A 16,540-nucleotide genomic window follows, 5' to 3' on the forward strand; every position below is an offset into this window, starting at 1 on the left:
TGGTATCTGAGGGATGCCAGGATAAAGCCGGCTCTGCTTGACTTTAGCATGAGAATGTGTGAGACTGTCAGTGGACACAGAGGAGGAGTGGTTGGAATAAGGAGCGGGTGCTGGGAAAGATCAGGGAACACTGTAGGGGCCTCAGAGAATGCGATTTGTTTCCATAAGTGAAACCAATGCAGTGCAAGACTTTCTCAGCTCAATAAGTTATTAGCAATTTTTAATTACTGAAATGTAATTAATTCATCCAAAGTGTGGCAGTTCTGTGAAGCACACCACAAATGCTGAACTGATAGCATCCTTGCACACTTGCAGGGTGCTCACACTAGGACATTTCCTTGCATAAAATCTAGAGTAAATATCCAGAGAAGACACACATTTAAGTTATGTTTCTCAATCCTGGAAGCAGATACTATATGACTGGGACTGAAGGGCCATTGTGCTGGGAGGCTATTGGGATGCTTTGATGCTGGCAGAACCTATAGGGGAGGCTGCAAGAAGGAGATGGTTCATGAAGACTCCCATTGGCCCTTGAGGTCTTGAGGATGTCTCTGGCTATAGCATGGCCATACAATGGCCCAGAGAGTAGGGGTGCTGCAGACTTGACTCTGACCTTTCTCTTGGCTGTTAGTTCTGTGAAGTCAGGCCTCCAGTCCTGACCATGCTGGTACCCTCAGGTTCTGTGCAGCCTGGCCACCCAGTGGATATTCAACACTGTCTCTATCTCTTCAATAAGCATTGCTGGGAAAGTTGGAGAGCTGCATGTAAATCAATGAAGCTGGAACACACCCTCACACCATACACAAAAATAAACTCAAAATGGCTTAAAGACTTAAAAATAAGACATGACACCATAAAACTTCTAGAAGAGAACATAGGCAAAATGTTCTCTACCATAAATTGTATCAGTGTTTTTTTAGATCAGTCTCCCGGGCAATACAAATAAAAGCAAAAATAAACAAATGGGACCTAGTCAAACACATAAGCTTTTGCACAGCAAAGGAAACCATAACCAAAGTGAAAAGAGAACATATGGAATGGGAGAAGATATTTGCAAATAATGCAACTAACAACTTAATTTCCAAAGTATACACACAGCTCCTACAATTCAATGACAAAAGATCCAAACAATCCAATTGAAAGATGGCAGAAGACTTAAATAAACATTTCTCCAAAGAAGATACAGATGACCAATAGGCACATGAAAAGATGCTCATCATCGCTAATTAGTAACGAAAGGCAAATCAAAACTACAGTGAGGTAGCACCTCATACCAGTCAGAATGGCCATCACTAAAAAGCTGATAATAAATTCTGGAGAGTATGTGAAGAAAAGGGAACCCTTTTACACTATTGGTGGGAATGTAAATTGGTTCAATCACTAGAGAAAACAGTATGGAGGTTCCTCAAAAAAAATAAATATTGAGCTACCATATAATCTAGTAATCCCACTCCTTGGTGTATACTCAGACTAAACTAAATTTGAAAAGATAAATTCATCCCTATGTTCATAGCAGCTCCATTTACAATAGCCAAGACATGGAAACAACCTATATGTCCATCAAAAGAGAAACAGATAAAGAACATGTGCTATGTATGTACACAGATACATACAATGGAATATTACTCAGTCATCAAAAAGAATGAAATAATGCCATTTGTGGGAGCATGGATGGACCTAGAGATTACTGTACTAACTGAAGTAAATCAGAAGCAAAAAGACAAATACCATATGATATCTCTTACAAGTGGAATCTAAAATACTACAACAAGTGAGTATCTATGGAGCAAAAACAGATCCACAAATATAGAGGACAGACTTGTGGTTGCCAAAGGGCCAAGTGGGCTTCCCTGGTTGCTCAGTTGGTAAAGAATCCACCTGTAATGTGGGAAACCTGGGTTCAATCCCTGGGTTGGGAAGATCCCTTGGAGAAGGGAACAGCTACCCACTCCAGTATTCTGGTCTGGAGAATTCCATGGACTGTATAATCCATGGGGTTGCAAAGAATCAGACTCAACTAAGCGACTTTCACTTCACTTCAAACAGGTGAGGGGTTGGGGCGGGAAGGATTGGGAGTTTGGGATTAGCAGATGCAAACTATTATATATAGGATGGATAAACAACGAGGTCTTTCTGTATAGCACAGGGAACTATATTCAATATCCTACGATAAACCATAATGGAAAAGAATATGAAAAAAGAATACACATGTATAACTGAGTCATTTTGCTGCACACTCAACATTGTAAATCAACTATACTTCAAGAAAATTAAAAACAAACCAACATCTTTGAGTGAGACAGCTTGGTGGAAAATGGTCACCTTCCCCTGTGTGGAGCTCACAGTGAAGGCCAGGAAGGATACAGAGAGATTCCTTTGCCAGGCCTGGGGAAGCAGCAGTGGCCTTTGACAGAATGCAGGTGGGCCTGGAGTGGAAGGACAATTGGAAGAAACTGGAAACAGGAAGGGGGCTGGGAGAAAGTGGAGGCCAGTGCCAAGAGGCCAGAGCATGCAAAAGGAGGGCACGCCCCAGAGGCTCTGCGTTTTCATCTCTGGGCCCCTCTGGCAGCTGCTGAGTTTCCCACTCCTTCCTTAGAGGAGAGGAAGTGGCTGGTGCTCTGGTGTGGGGAGGGGCTGTGAGTTCGGGGTAACTCAGCTGGCTTTCCTGGAGAAGCTTCCAGCTGGGCCTCTTACTGACCTGCACAGCCAGGAGGCCCAACCCAGCAGCAGGGGCCTTGCCCACTGAGCATGGCTCCTGAGGCCTCCCTCCACAAAGTCTCCTGGTGCAAAGGAAAAGGCAGTCTCATCTACTGTGAACATGACTTGCTGAGACTGAATTAAAAAGAACCCCAAAGTTGGGGGTGATGATGAAGGGTGGACTACAGCAGCAGGCCCTGAGGACTAGGGGCCTCGCTGGGGCTCTGGGTCCCCATGTGGGGAAATGGGAAGGTCGGATTATCTTATCTGATGGTCCACTTGAGTTCAAACTACCTAGGTTGGCACACAGGCCTATCTTTTACCCCCTTGTCTCCATTCACCCATAGTCTCCCTCATCAACCCCAGCTCCCTGTCAGGACCTGCATTTTAATCACTTGCTCTGTCCTGAGAGTCTGTAGGTATTACTACTTCATGTCTGCACCCTACAAAGCCCTTATTCACTCTTCCAGATTCACCTCAATTGTCTTTTCTCCAGCTCCCTCCCTAGACATTCCCCTTTCCACCCTTAGGTGAACCAATCCCTCCCCTGGCTCAACCGGCAGTTCCCGAAAGCCTTTCATGCATTCCAGAACCTTCCTCTAGACCTGGAATCAGGAGTTCTTGGTTCTTCTCTTCCACCTCTACAAGCTTACCAGGTGAACTCAGATGACTCACTACATTTCTTTTCAAAAAGGTTTTAGAATTTTGATCATTTGGAGATCAAATTCCAGTCATTCATTAAATAAACATGGAGGACAAATGTTCTTCTCTCCCCTTGTTCACAGGACATTCACCCCATTGACTTCTAAACCCATATTGAGAGTAATCACATGTGAGCAGGGCTCTTAGAGACTCCGGCATCCATCCCTTGACTGTGCCCCGATGTTTGCCATTATCCTGAGTGATGCTGATACAGTTTAGAGAAGTGCACTCGTGATGATGTGCCTAGCACTGCTCATTTTATGTTCACAACATTCTGTGAGGTAGGCATTATTATCATCCCACCTTACAGACATAGTAAGTGAGATAGAGAGAGCTTATGTGTCTTCTTCAAGGCAGCATGGAATGGTCCCATGACTGGCCTCAAGCTGATGCCTCTGGTCCTGTGCCACCTAATCCCTCAGTGTGGGCCTCCCCATGATGCTTCCTCAGCCCCAGCATTTCCCTATTGTAGGGACCACTCCAGCAGAGTGAAACCAAATCCCTAGGATGTCTGCCCCCACCATACCCCTGTGCCCGCTGCCCCCACACCTGGGGAAGCTGAGAGTCTGCCTGAGGCTGGGCCGACACAGCTGGGAATGAGAGTATCTCTCCCTGGCAGGGCAGAAGAAACTTGGAAGTGTGGAAATGCCCTGGAGGCATGGGACTCAATTTATATTCCTAAAGCTATAAGATGCTAAAGTAACAACAACATCTAAATACCCCAAAGAAGAAAAGAAGTCTTTGGCAGCAAGTTGTATTTGCTCTGCTAACTTGTAACAGAAGGTTGAGTTTTTATTCCTGTGTTCAGTAACACTTCAGGAAAAAAAAATTTTTTTGCTAGTGAGCCTATAGTATGTTTAACTTTCAAAATAAAAAAGTGGCAATTGTTTCCTCTGATTTCATAAGTCTGGGAATTCCCCCCTGAAGCACGAATATGCACTTTCAAATGCCATGCGGGATAAGGAAGCTTAAGGGTCTGTTTAGAACTGAACCTCTAACAGGCTCCTTTCTTCCATAATTTCATGGTTTGTTTGGAAAACTGCCTAACTATGACATTGTATCATCTGAAATAATACAAGCCTGGCGTGCTGAGTGATGACTGAGAGGCAAGCTCCTCTTCTCCAAAAGCATAGGAGATAAAGCGTGAACTCAGAGCTGAGTCAGAAAAATCATTTTAAAAGTGCTAACTAGCACACAAATAGGAATGCCGTGTCACAAGATAACTTCAGACACAAACTCTAGAAGAAGTTAAAGGTACAGAGAAATCTACCCACTATCTTGGTGTTCACTGGAGGTATTTGGTGCTGAAGACAAATGTGACTAATTCTGTCTCAAGGAGAAACACAGACAGTATCCCACCTCCTTCATCCCTCTGACTTTTCGGATGTCAGGAGAGCTGGTATGGAAGCTGCCAATGGCCTCTGAGACAAGGCTGCAGAGTTCAATTTTGATTTTCTCACCAGTGAATGATCCCTAAATGATGTTGTACTTCATTCTGTATTCACACAGTATTCTATTGCCATAGCAACTATAATGTGTTACCACAAGTTTTCTTTACGCGGTCTTTGAATGCTGCCTCTCCTTCCTTGCACAGCAGTAAGCTCCGTGTGACCCCAGGCGGTACCCCCAAGAAGACACCCCCCCAACAAGGGTGCAGGGAGGGGCTCTGGTGGCAGAGTGACTGCCCTGAACTGTGGTGGCCTGGCCTGGAAGTCCACATCCCCCTTGCTCAACACACTCCAACCCCATAAGAACCATCCTAATATAGTGACTTCTGGGGGTAGAGAAAGCCCCAGAGAATGAAGTCATAACTTCTCTTTGTCAAGTCTGGTGGGAAAAGGGAATGAAACATGAAGGATTTTTAGAATTTTTGTTGGACAGGTAGAAAGGTATTTTCAAGTTTCCTGGGTCAATAACTCCCCAGACGTTTGGGACAGAGACAAACTGTCATCCTTGGAGCTCAAGACAGCATTAAACACTCTGTTGCCATCTTGGGGTGAGGACTGTAGGAAACTCTCCTTTATACCCACCCTCCTTTTCCCTAAGAATCCCATCCTGCCTCCCTCTAGCACTCTGTCCATCCATTACCTCCTGCTCCCTGTGAAAGCCATGGTTCTGGCAAAGATGGAGGTTCTCTCCCAAAGCACCCTCCCAGGGCTCACCTGCCTCCACAGCCACCAAGGCCCTGGGGGGGTCAGTGAACTGCTTGCTGGGCATTCCCTGTGGAAACACTAGGGAAGAAGAAGCCGGCTGGCCCTCCTGCCTCCTGGGACTGGAGCTGATGCTGAACCAGAGGCAGTAAAGGCTTCTCTGTGGGATTCAGAGTCAGGGGATGAGGTCTGCAGAAAGGGGAACCCTAGCTGCAGGTGAACTTCAGGATAGCTTGACTCTCAGCACCTCCCACCTCCACTCCCCATCTACCAGCAAGCTGTACAAGCCCAAGACCTGCCAGGCAGGAGTCCTTGTTCCTGCTTCTGCATCCCCCTCACAGCTCGTGCATCTTCCTGCTCCAGGCCTGAGGCCACCATGAGTTAGATAAGCGATGACAACAGGTGTCATTAATACCCGACATGTGTAATGTATCCCCCATGCTAAGTGGCTTCTGTTGCTGCATCTTATTTACTTTTCTCCACAGAGCAGGTGGAAACTGCCAGCAGCCCCTTTTTACAGCCGAGCAAACGGCCCAGAGAGGTGGAGTCACTCACTCAAGGTCACACAGCTGGCCTGCAAACCCAGGTCCCTCTGGGACCTTGCCCGCACCTCTCTCCATTGAAAAAGGATCGTTTGGAGATCGGCGCTGCCACGGTGAGTGGGTGGGATTTCACAACATCAGAGAAAACCCCACTGCATCAGAAGGATTCGGTGGATAAATTCAATCGGCGTGAAGCAGAACCGAGACCTAATCTGCTCACCCCTTCCCAACTCTCCCGTCACCCCCTCATTGCAGCAGGTTCCGTAGTGGTTGACTTTCCCTCGCGTGAAATGAGAAATGTTGTTTGAATAACAGATGGTGAGGGAGGCTGTGCACACTCTGATGTAGAAATAAAAACCCTTAGAAAGATGCAATCTGGGGGAATACTGGAAACTGGAGAATGGGACATCAGTCTATAAAATGCAACACGACCAATAAAGCTGGAGCAAGTGGCTAAGTGTTTTAGTGCTCACGGCTGCTGAGGCACAGGCAGGCCTGGACTGGGCAGGGCTTCCAGGCCTTGGACATTTTTCCTGGGCTTGTTTTGGTTTGATTTCCATATTGGGCCTTGCGATTTCTGAAGTGCCTCAGCATTCATGTTACAAGCATGCCCATGAAAGGGTCCAAGACTCCTCCCATCACAGGATAAACTCAACAGTCCAGAGGCCCACCTGCTCTAGGAACCCCTGCCAGGGCCCGTGGGTGAGGAGGGAAAGCTACCTTCTCTAGGGTTACAGGAGGCCCATAGACTTGGACTCCTGCGTTGTGAATCCTCCTGCCACATGGACCTGGTGCCTGGGAGAGTAAGGCCTGAGCTTGGCCCTTTCCTCCTGAAGCCCAGGCCCCCAGCTGCGGCCACACAGAGGTCCCTTCCTGTCAGCATCACAGGCACTCAGGGGCAGCGGGGCTCCATCCCAGCTTTCTCCACGCCTCCCAGCCCTGCCCCACAGCAGGTCTGGGACCTCAAGCAGGCCCATGTGGGCACCACCACCCGCCCACCCCGCTCCAAAATCCCGCAGCTCAGGCTAGGGGGCCTGTTCCCACCCGCACACAAGCTGCTTCTGCTGTCTCACATCACCTAGATTATTCATGTGCGGCCATTTGGGCTCAGCATCACGAACACTTCTACAGCCTCTGACATGCACCATTCATTGCAGCCACGTAGACACAGAAATTTGTGGCCTAACTCTCACTTCCTGGAATATCCGTGAGCTGTTGACACCTTCCTGGTGTCAACAAGGCCTTGAGCCACATGTTAGTAAGATGATATTCATGCACGAAGAGCCACAGGCCTTGCCCCTGAGGCTCTTACCTTCTGCCAGGAGCTGGCACTGCTCTTCTCACTCAAGGACCGGGCATGAACACTTTGGCCCCCTTCTCCATGGAGATGGTCTGACGTCCATGCAGGACCTTCCTTAGTTTGCTCTGAGGTGCTCTAGACAGGCCAGGAGACCACTTGAGGCCAGATTGCCATGCTGGGAACCTCTGTCCTGGGGTTCGGAGGGTCCCATCTGACTACTTTCTATGCACAGAGTGACCTTCTGATTCATGAGACATAGTCCAGAGGGGTCTGTGCTCCCTGCCACCACCTGGCAGGACCCACCCCGCGAGAGAGACTCAGGCAGTGCCCTTCAGCCTGGACCCCATGGACATGGGCTCTGCACCAGCCCAGGCTTCCTGGGCCCCCTGGTTCTGCTCTCCCAGGCCCTTCCTCAAGGGCAGGGGCCTCTGGAGGTGGATGCAAATGCACACGCAACACTGAAACACTGCTGCTGCTTTTAAGGCTCCACTCTTCCTCTTTCTCTATTTTTTAAACACACATTTAACCTGTAGACTCAGCACCTGGGTCATTTGTCAGAAAGGCATTAGAGGATCTACGACAAAACCCACAAGCACAGAGGCACGGAGCCATCTTCCTACCTTTAAGGAAGCAGTCCTTGCTGCGGACCATGATGATCTTCTTCCCCAGCAGGCAGGCAGCCCGGTGGAGCTCACAGTGGTTTTCGTAAACCCTCCCGTCTGAGCCGCACACAGGCACGTAGCTGGGCCGGCAGGCCTCCAGGCATCGGCACTCGGGCTCCCCCGTCTCCCTGCTGAGCGTACACCTGCTCCCGCGGCTGCACAACTTCTTCCCGCAGGAGGCCGGCAGCTCATCATGGCTGGAAAGTCCTGCAAGGCACACAAACACAGAGCATCAGCCGCCAGCACTCGGGGCACGGGCCACCTGCATGGCTCTTTCGAGTTGTGTTGGCCAGAGTCTGTGAAGCGGAGGCATTGGGGCTCAGGTGCCCCATGGAGCCCCTGCCCCTCCAATGGGTGGTGGATAGGAGTGCTACAAGCAATGCCCTGTCATGCAGAGCCCAGGTTTTATGGCTGGCTCCCACCAAACATCTCAGACACAACCCCTGCCCATCCTGGGAGGGAGGAGTAAACAGAGGGCCATGTGGAGGTGATAAGGTACCAATGGACCCTGCTGACGGAGAGGCGGAGGGCTTGCCAAGGGATGGGGGCTTGAGCCAAGGTCCCTATAACCACCATGCAGCGAGCATTTGCCTGCCTTAGGGAGGGGGCCTGGCATGAGGAGGGGTTTTGTGCAGGAGTCGGGGTGGGAAGATTCAGATTCAGAGAGCCAAGTGGAACTGTAGTCTGATATGTTAGGCACTAGGGAGCCATGGTGGAGACTGGTGAGTAACAGTGGAGTAAGGAGAAAGTGGTTCTCTAAGTGCTTAGGAACGGGGGCAACCGAGGCAGGGAGGTCAGAGGTTGACCATTTCCTCTGGAAAAAGGACGGTTCTCCAAGACACAGTAGCAGTGCTAGCACCGGCAGTTCACTGCTCAGCCCTTCCCCAGTGGTGCATTGGTAAAGAATCTGCCTGCATTGTGGGAGACCTGGGTTCAATCCCTGGGTTGGGAAGATCCCCTGGAGAAGGGAACAGCACCCACTCCAGTATTCTTGCCTGCAGAATTCCAGGGACAGAAGAGCCTGGCGGGCTACAGTCCATGGGGTAGCAAAGAGTCGGACACAAGGGAGTGACTAACAATAACAACAGTCCTTCTGGCTTAACACTACAGCCTGTGTCTGTGGGCAGGAGGGCTGAGACCATGGCAATAGTAGCTGCCGTGATGCTGTTTGTCTCCTCTACCCAACACACACCCATGATGATCTCGGGCAGTGGTGTCCTGAGCTCACACACCAGAGCAGTGGGGCAGAGTGGTTTCTTGCTGAAAAGGCCCACTTATGTGGACACTTAAATAAGCATCCATCAGCTATGGGACATTCCTCAGGAGCCCAGAAAACTGGATGATGGCCACGTGGCATTGATGGCAACAGATAGGAAATTGAGAATTATAAAGGGATATCAAAACACAAATAATTGAAACATGTATACAGATTTTACGGCCACAGAAGTCCTTGCTTTTAAGTTTTAATTAAATTTTCTTCAAAATATTGGCAAGACAGAATGGCCCTGGCAGTCAAGACTGAACTTTCAGCCTCAACTCCTACTCTATGGGATTAAAATGCCTAAGGAGAAAAAAAGCAAAACTTGTTTTTGGTTAAGTCTGCTTTTCATCATTATAGATTTGAAAGGAAAAAAATCAGTTATCAGTAGATTAACTGCTTGATTCAATAACTCATTTAAATTCTTCCAGCCTTGGCAAGCTAAGAAATATTGACTTTTTCTTGAGTCATAATAAACTAGAAGGTCAAAATATCTCTTAGCAGTATAAAAGTACAGATCCTAAGTGGGCGTGTGACTCTCCTTTATCCACTCTGCTAATTGTTGGCGTGTCACCGCAAAGACTCAATGGCATGCATGGGCCCCCGCTTGCCTTGCTGGCAAGGCTGACGGGCAGAGGAAGCCGGGGTGCTGGCTCCACGGTGGGAGGCTCTGGGCTGGAGGCCCCCCACCCACGGTGTTTATAGCTGCTTTGCCACAGAGCCTGTTTGATTAGCAAAATTCTCCTGGGTTACCCGGGAAAGTGCTGGCGGCTACCAGAAGAAACTAACAGGCTCTAAAAATATCAGCCTTTGTTTCTTTCCAAGACAATGCCAGAACCCAAAGTGCTGCCTTTGTATGACTATTTTCATCAACTTTCCCGTGTGATGTCAAGGACACCCACTAGCGGCTCCATTTAAGAAGCCGAGCCCAGCTTTCTGAGCCTCTGGTCTCACAGTGCCTGCTTTGGGGGCTTTGCCCTGGCCGGGCTGCCCACCCAGACAGGCTGTGCCCTCTCTCTGGGTACCTCAGACTCAGGGCACCTCTGGGGCCCATTTGCTGTCTCTGCCGGTCAGAGTGCCCCCTTTCTGAATCCCCTGAGTCCAGGAAGGCCTGCCCGACTCTCTGGCCTCAGGAGATCCCCAGGATACAGAGACTTTGTCTTTTTGCCCCTGCCCCCATCACTGACTCAGGATTTATGAAACACAATAGCTTTCAAAGCTGTCCTCCCTAACTCTATTTAACCCCCAGGCTAGAAGCTGGGATGGGAGGGTAGTGGGGGCCCGTAAGCAGTGATCTGCTCAGGGGTGCATCTCTCTTGCTTTCTCCAAGTGGGGATCTGGAGGGATGACAGTATGAAGGAGAAACAACTGTTTATAGAGATGGGCCTTTGCTGGGGTACCGGGGGCTGGAACCAGGAGTGGCAGAGCAGGAAGGCCCTTTGGAGACCACCTAATCCAGTGCAAACATCAAAGGAAGGGCCACTTTGCTTGGGCGGGCGTGGGGAGAATCCCATCTACCTCAGGTCTTTCCGATGTGGAAATGGGCTATTGGCACATACATGATTCCTAATGATTTGCAATGAGGACAAAAGTCGCTTGAAAGCCCTGCACCGTCCTTCCCAGTCTGTGGCCGGCAGGCCCACGAAGAGCTGAGAACAGTGCGCACGGGGGTGGCCTGGATCCCCGGCCCTGTCACCGAGACACCCGCCAAGTGTGGTTTCATAAACGAGTCCCTTGTCACTACTTCCTCCTTGTTATTAAAACAGAATGAATTTCCCACTCCTACCAGGACGATGATAAACCAGTAATGGGAAAGGTAACCAAGTGAGACTGCCAGCAACTGCCTACAGTATTTATGGGGACGACCATGATGCCTGGAAAAGATATAATGCGCTTAATTTATAGTCATAAAGAAAGTCATTTACCCAGGTTAGAAACCGATCATCTCACCAAATAAGTGCTTTTCAACACTAATTAAATTTACTGGACACAGTCAGACATGGGAATTGTTACATGAAAGTTATGGTGGCAGAAGAAACAAGTCCATCTGTACCAGTCAGTGCTAAAGCCTCCCTCTGTGATCCAAATGAGGATTCTCCACGTGACTGCCCCAGACCTGGAACTGCTACCTCAGGGCATGGGTGGAGGCGGTGGAGGTCAGCAGTGGTCAGACAAGCCACCCAACCAGAGGGGAGGGATCAGAGGGAGCAAGCCTTCCCCATTCACCCGGAGCAGAAGCCTTCCTTGTTTTGTCACTGTTGACCGCAGGGCAGAGCACAGACAATTGGGCTCTTCTGCTTCCAAACTCTGACTCGGTCTCTGACTGGTTCCTTGCACAAGGTACACCAATGAGCAGGCATCCTCTCCCAGCAGGATATGGGCTGAATGCCACAGGAGGGGAAACCCCTTAGTGTTCCTGGGGTGCTCACTGTCTTCGGGTACATTTGCCCAGTGCAGTGTTCTGTCTGATAACTCAGCCTCGGCTCACCTACTGAGGAAGCCCCTCCCCTCACATGGCCTGTGGAGGTCATTCTAGGTCTCTCGCTAAGCAGCACTGCCTCAGTCCCCTCCAGCAGCCTCGGTCCCCCGGGCAAGGGCTGGAGCTGAAATCCCTACTACCTGGCCCCACCCTGCCACAAAGCCCTAGTGAGGTGATGGCGTGGTTCTATGGTGGCTGCAGAATCATGAGTCCTGTACAGATGTGACAGCTGGACAGTAAAAAAATAAATAAATAAAAAAGGCTGAGTACCGAAGAATTGATGCCTTCGAACTGTGATGCTGGAGAAGACTCTTGAGAGTCCCTTGGACTGCAAGATCAAACCAGTCAATCTGAAAGGAAATCAACCCTGAACATTCTTTGGAAGGACTGATGCTGAAACTGAAGTTCCAATACTTTGGCCACCTGATTCGAAGAGCTGACTCACTGCAAAAGACCCTGATGCTGGGAAAGATTGAGGGCAAGAGGAGAAGGGGATGACAGAGGATGAGATGGTTGGATGGCATCACCGATTCAATGGACACAGGTTTCAGCAAACTATGGGAGATAGTGAAGGACAGGGAAGCCTGGCGTGCTGCAGTCCACGGGGTCACAAAGAGTCAAGACACAACTGAGTGAGTGAACAACAACGGTGGCTGCACGCTCTGCAGGGCCCAAGACAGGCCAAGGGGAGTGGGATGTGGACACTGAAGATGAGAGGCAGCAAATGCAGTTCCAAGAGCTGGCCACCTTGCTGCCTGCCATGAACTCCTGCCTATCACTGCAGTGGTCTCTGGTTTCTGCAGACAGAATGTATCTGTACAGGGATGAAGGGCCCACCTGTCAGCAGGCATAGGCCCTTATACACAGATTATATGCGTTACTTTCTGTGCATCGATAGGGTTCCAGCAGGGAGCTAAAGCCTATATCTTGTCCTGCGGGCAAATTTTTGAAAGACCTAGAGTGAGGGCTTGCATTTGGAAGAGTGTGTGAAGGGAAGCAGTGATGTGGGCTGTATCAGCTGGAGCTGGGTAATGGTCACAGTACTTGCCCACATCTTCCTGACAACTCAAACTTAGACATGCCCAAGATGGTCTGGAGACAGAGTGTCTGGTAAACTTGGAATCCATCATTATAGAAGACACCCAAGTGCCTCAGAAGTGGCTGCAAAATCCAGGTTTGTATGAGAGCCAGGCAGAGACCCAGGTCTAGAGCCAGTGCGGTTTCTACATACCATGTGGAGTTGGGGGTGGCACTTCAGGAGTGCTTGCCAGCCATTTCTCCATCCACCCATTCATCCAATAAATATTCATGGGGCACCTGCCATGGGCCACAGACCCTATTCTAGGCGCCGGGGACACAGGCAGACTGGGACCCTATCTTCAGTTCACTGATATCACAGAAAGACACACAAGAATGTGAACAAGTGAACGTATACAAGGCAAATGTGGACTGGAGAAAAGGCCAGGAAGGAGTTAAACAGGGCATTGCAGTGGGCCGGCTTCCATCTGGAGGTCAGGGAAGACATGAGGTGAGATTTGACCTGAGATCTGAAAGTCAGAGGGCAGAGCCCCAGATCTCAGACAGCACAGCAGTTTGGGGTGCCAGAGCCCAGGGGACAGAACAAGGGAGGAAGGGCACCAGGGTCAGGCCTGGATTGCTTCCAGGCAGACCTCAACAGGGCAGAACCAGTCTGTAGAGTCAAATTTGCTGTTTCCCGATCTGTACCCCCAGGGAAGTGGGGTGACTCTGGCTCCCTGAAAGCTTCAGTCAGCTTGTGGGAACTCAGTGTTGGTGGGGAGCCCCCTCTCCTGGATTCAGCACCCCCTGCTCCACACCTGGTCAAAAGGCCTGTCCTCCAACACCCGCCCCGGCCCAGGCCAAGGGCCAGGCACCATTCCTAATATTTACATGAGGTTATCTAACCCTCACTTAGCCCTGGTAACAGCACTCTGAATGTATCTGTGGCATGTACATGTGCCCATCTGACAGACTGGAAAATATGAGTCCTGCAGGGACGTGCTGATGGTCAGATAGCAAGTAGATTGTAGGTGGTGGAGCCTAGATTTGAATGAGTCTCACCCCAAATCTCTTAGACTTGGAATAATAAGCTCAGCCAGGAATATGAGTTCCCTCAAGGAACCCAGGCCAGAAGGGTTCAGATGTCTAGTCTGGGCTTCTCCAACATCAGGACACTCAACTGACAGACATCAGCACTGCTGGCCAGTAGGATCTCTGCTGCTCACACACCCCAAGAATACACAGTCTGGTGGCCAATTTAGAAACTTTTCTGAGGGCTATAGGCTTACAGCGTCACAGGAGGAATTCCTGCTCGGATCTTAGAACATGGAATTCCAAACCTGCACATCGTCACGCATGGACACCAGGCCCGCAGCTCCCTCCTTCTGTTATGATGGCTCTCAACCTCAGTGGCCCCCTGCCCGCCGCCTCTGGCCTTTTCCCCTGAAATTGTTAAGGTGACTGCTGGGCAGACGTGATGTCCTCTCAGTGACCACACAGCGTGTCCTAAGCCGAGACCACTGTGCGCTTCATGAAAGAAGAAGCTTGACCAGCTCGGAAACACTTGATCAATGTTCCAGCTTCCAGAGCCTAATAGAAACATACGGTTACCCATCGCTGGAAGGTAATGCTACTTGTTCTGTGTGTGGCTCACAGATACTAAATTAAGGTCTGACAAATTGGCTTCAAAACACACCAACCAGTCAAAGCCAGAAATGCCTGGCACACAGAGGGAAGAAGGACTTTTAACCCTCAGTGGGCTCTCAGTTCTGCCCGAGGAGTTTGATTCTAACCAAGTCTACAGCACACCACAGCCCAGACTAGGATATCACACATTGTCCTACCTCCCTGGGCAGGGTTTCCAGAGGTAACTATTTCCAGTCAGGGGTGAAGAATGTAAGTGCCAAAGGACACTTCTCTAAAACCTGAAAACAGGACTTTGATGAGAATACAAAATGAGCAAGTGTTTAAAATTTATTTAACTTGGTTATGAGGGACCCTCAGGAAAGTGAAGCTGGTTCAAAGGAGAGTTGGCGGAGGTACAGGCGTTGGGAGAGATTAGGTGGGATAAGACTGCCAGGAAAGACACACAGCTGGGGAGTGACCTACAGGGCAAGAATACCTACCCTTTGGGGGTCATTTTTTCCACCAGAAAGAAATAGTTTGCATTTTTACTGGAAACAAATCTGCAAGTTAATGTGTAACTTCATAGTGTGGTCCTTTTTTGAACACAAACTAATGAGGTGAACAGAGATATAACTCCCTAGTACAGAATGGTGTAGCATTTTGGGGTAAGTCTGTTAAAAGATGTTCCTGTATGACACAGGAGGACTTGCCACCCTCCCTTGGCCTTATTCCCAAGTTCTGGGTAATTTTCCCAAAGTCAACAACAGTGGCAGATGTCATCTGAGTCAGCGGCCAGGAATTTCATCCTTGACTCCGTCCTGTGGAGCCCCCAGCCTCACAAAAGACCACAGAAGGAGGAAATGAGGCTGCAAACCACCAAGCTCAGCTCTGCTGGACTCTCACTTGAGAAAGGCAAGTGAGGTCTGTGGGAATGTGAGGCAAGCTGGAGCTGGATGTTTGGACTCATCCTAGTACTTACGTGATTCCCAAATCCCATCTGGGTTTCAAGTAACTCAAGGTTAAAGCTCACATTGACCCAGCCCCGGGCTCCTGGCCTTGTTAGCTGTGTGAGCCCAGTCAAGTTTCCCACTCTCTTTTCCCTCTAACTTAAATACGAGGATAACGATGCTTTGCCCTTTACAGGATTTTTTTTTTTTTTTTTTTTTTTTTGAGGATTAAATGAGCTGATTCATGTGAAGGGCTTGGCATATAGTAGGCACTCAATTCAGACATATGGAGTTACTGACAGGTTGAATAAACGGACTGAAAAATAAGAAGCCATTTGGTTTTACTGACATAAGTATATATAAATGTGGGCTAGTTATAGTCTTCAGGAAGTCTGCCTTAATGAAAAGGGGAACAAATTTATACCACAAGTATTGCCTGGTTTTAAAAGGCAGACTCACAATAGCACGCTTCATAATATCTTGAGGAAATGCTTCCCTTGAAGTTTCCCCTGCACTGGAAACTTGCTTGACCCAAGTCAAGTCTGCCCAGCGTTCGGGGGCATCGGAAATCACACATTCTCAGGGCACGGTGAGCAGCGCTGGCCTGCAGCCCAAACTCTGCAGCCTCCACTCTGCACCTCGGGGCTTCTGACCTGAGCACAATATCGAAAGCAGCCTGGACATGGGCCCCAGTCCTGTGGCTGTAGCAGGCGGCTCTCCCCAGTCAGGCCTGGTGTCTCTCTCCCCTCTGGGAACCTTCTGCACTGCTATGCCATCTCCCTCTCTCTAGTGTCTTGATGACAGTAAAGTTACCTGACTCATGATTTCTAGAACTTTCTCCCTGAGGCCTCCCACAGGCACACTCCACTTAAAAGGGGCTCCCAGACTGCTGGCCTGGATCTTAATCTGGCTGTTTGCTGGCACTCAGCTCTTCTCGCTGTGAAAGCGGGGACCCCCACTCACGCGGCTCCCCAGACAGAAGAGCGGGCCCTGGAGCAGGGCCTCTGTAGCCAATCTCCACCATCACTCAGAGCTCCAGGATGGGCATGCAGTGGTCTCTCTGGTTTCAGAGCAAAGAAAACAGGTTCTGCTTCTGCTGATGAGAGCTTGGCAGAGGGCCTGGCACAGAGAGGGATGAGGAGAACATCAGAAGAAAGACC

At 49.6% G+C, this 16,540-nt stretch overlaps 1 protein-coding gene across 1 annotated transcript in view; it reads right to left on the minus strand.

Annotated features, from left to right (window-relative positions):
• Positions 1-16,540, minus strand: part of FSTL4 (follistatin like 4) — a 414,248-nt gene that overhangs the window by 210,913 nt on the left and 186,795 nt on the right. The window contains exon 4 of the mRNA XM_065935361.1: positions 8,012-8,260. Within this exon, the coding sequence (XP_065791433.1) occupies positions 8,012-8,260 (249 nt within the window). The remainder of the gene's footprint in view (positions 1-8,011; positions 8,261-16,540) is intronic.

This window comes from Muntiacus reevesi, chromosome 1, assembly GCF_963930625.1.
Source record: "Muntiacus reevesi chromosome 1, mMunRee1.1, whole genome shotgun sequence".
In the NCBI taxonomy this organism is placed as follows: domain Eukaryota; kingdom Metazoa; phylum Chordata; class Mammalia; order Artiodactyla; family Cervidae; genus Muntiacus; species Muntiacus reevesi.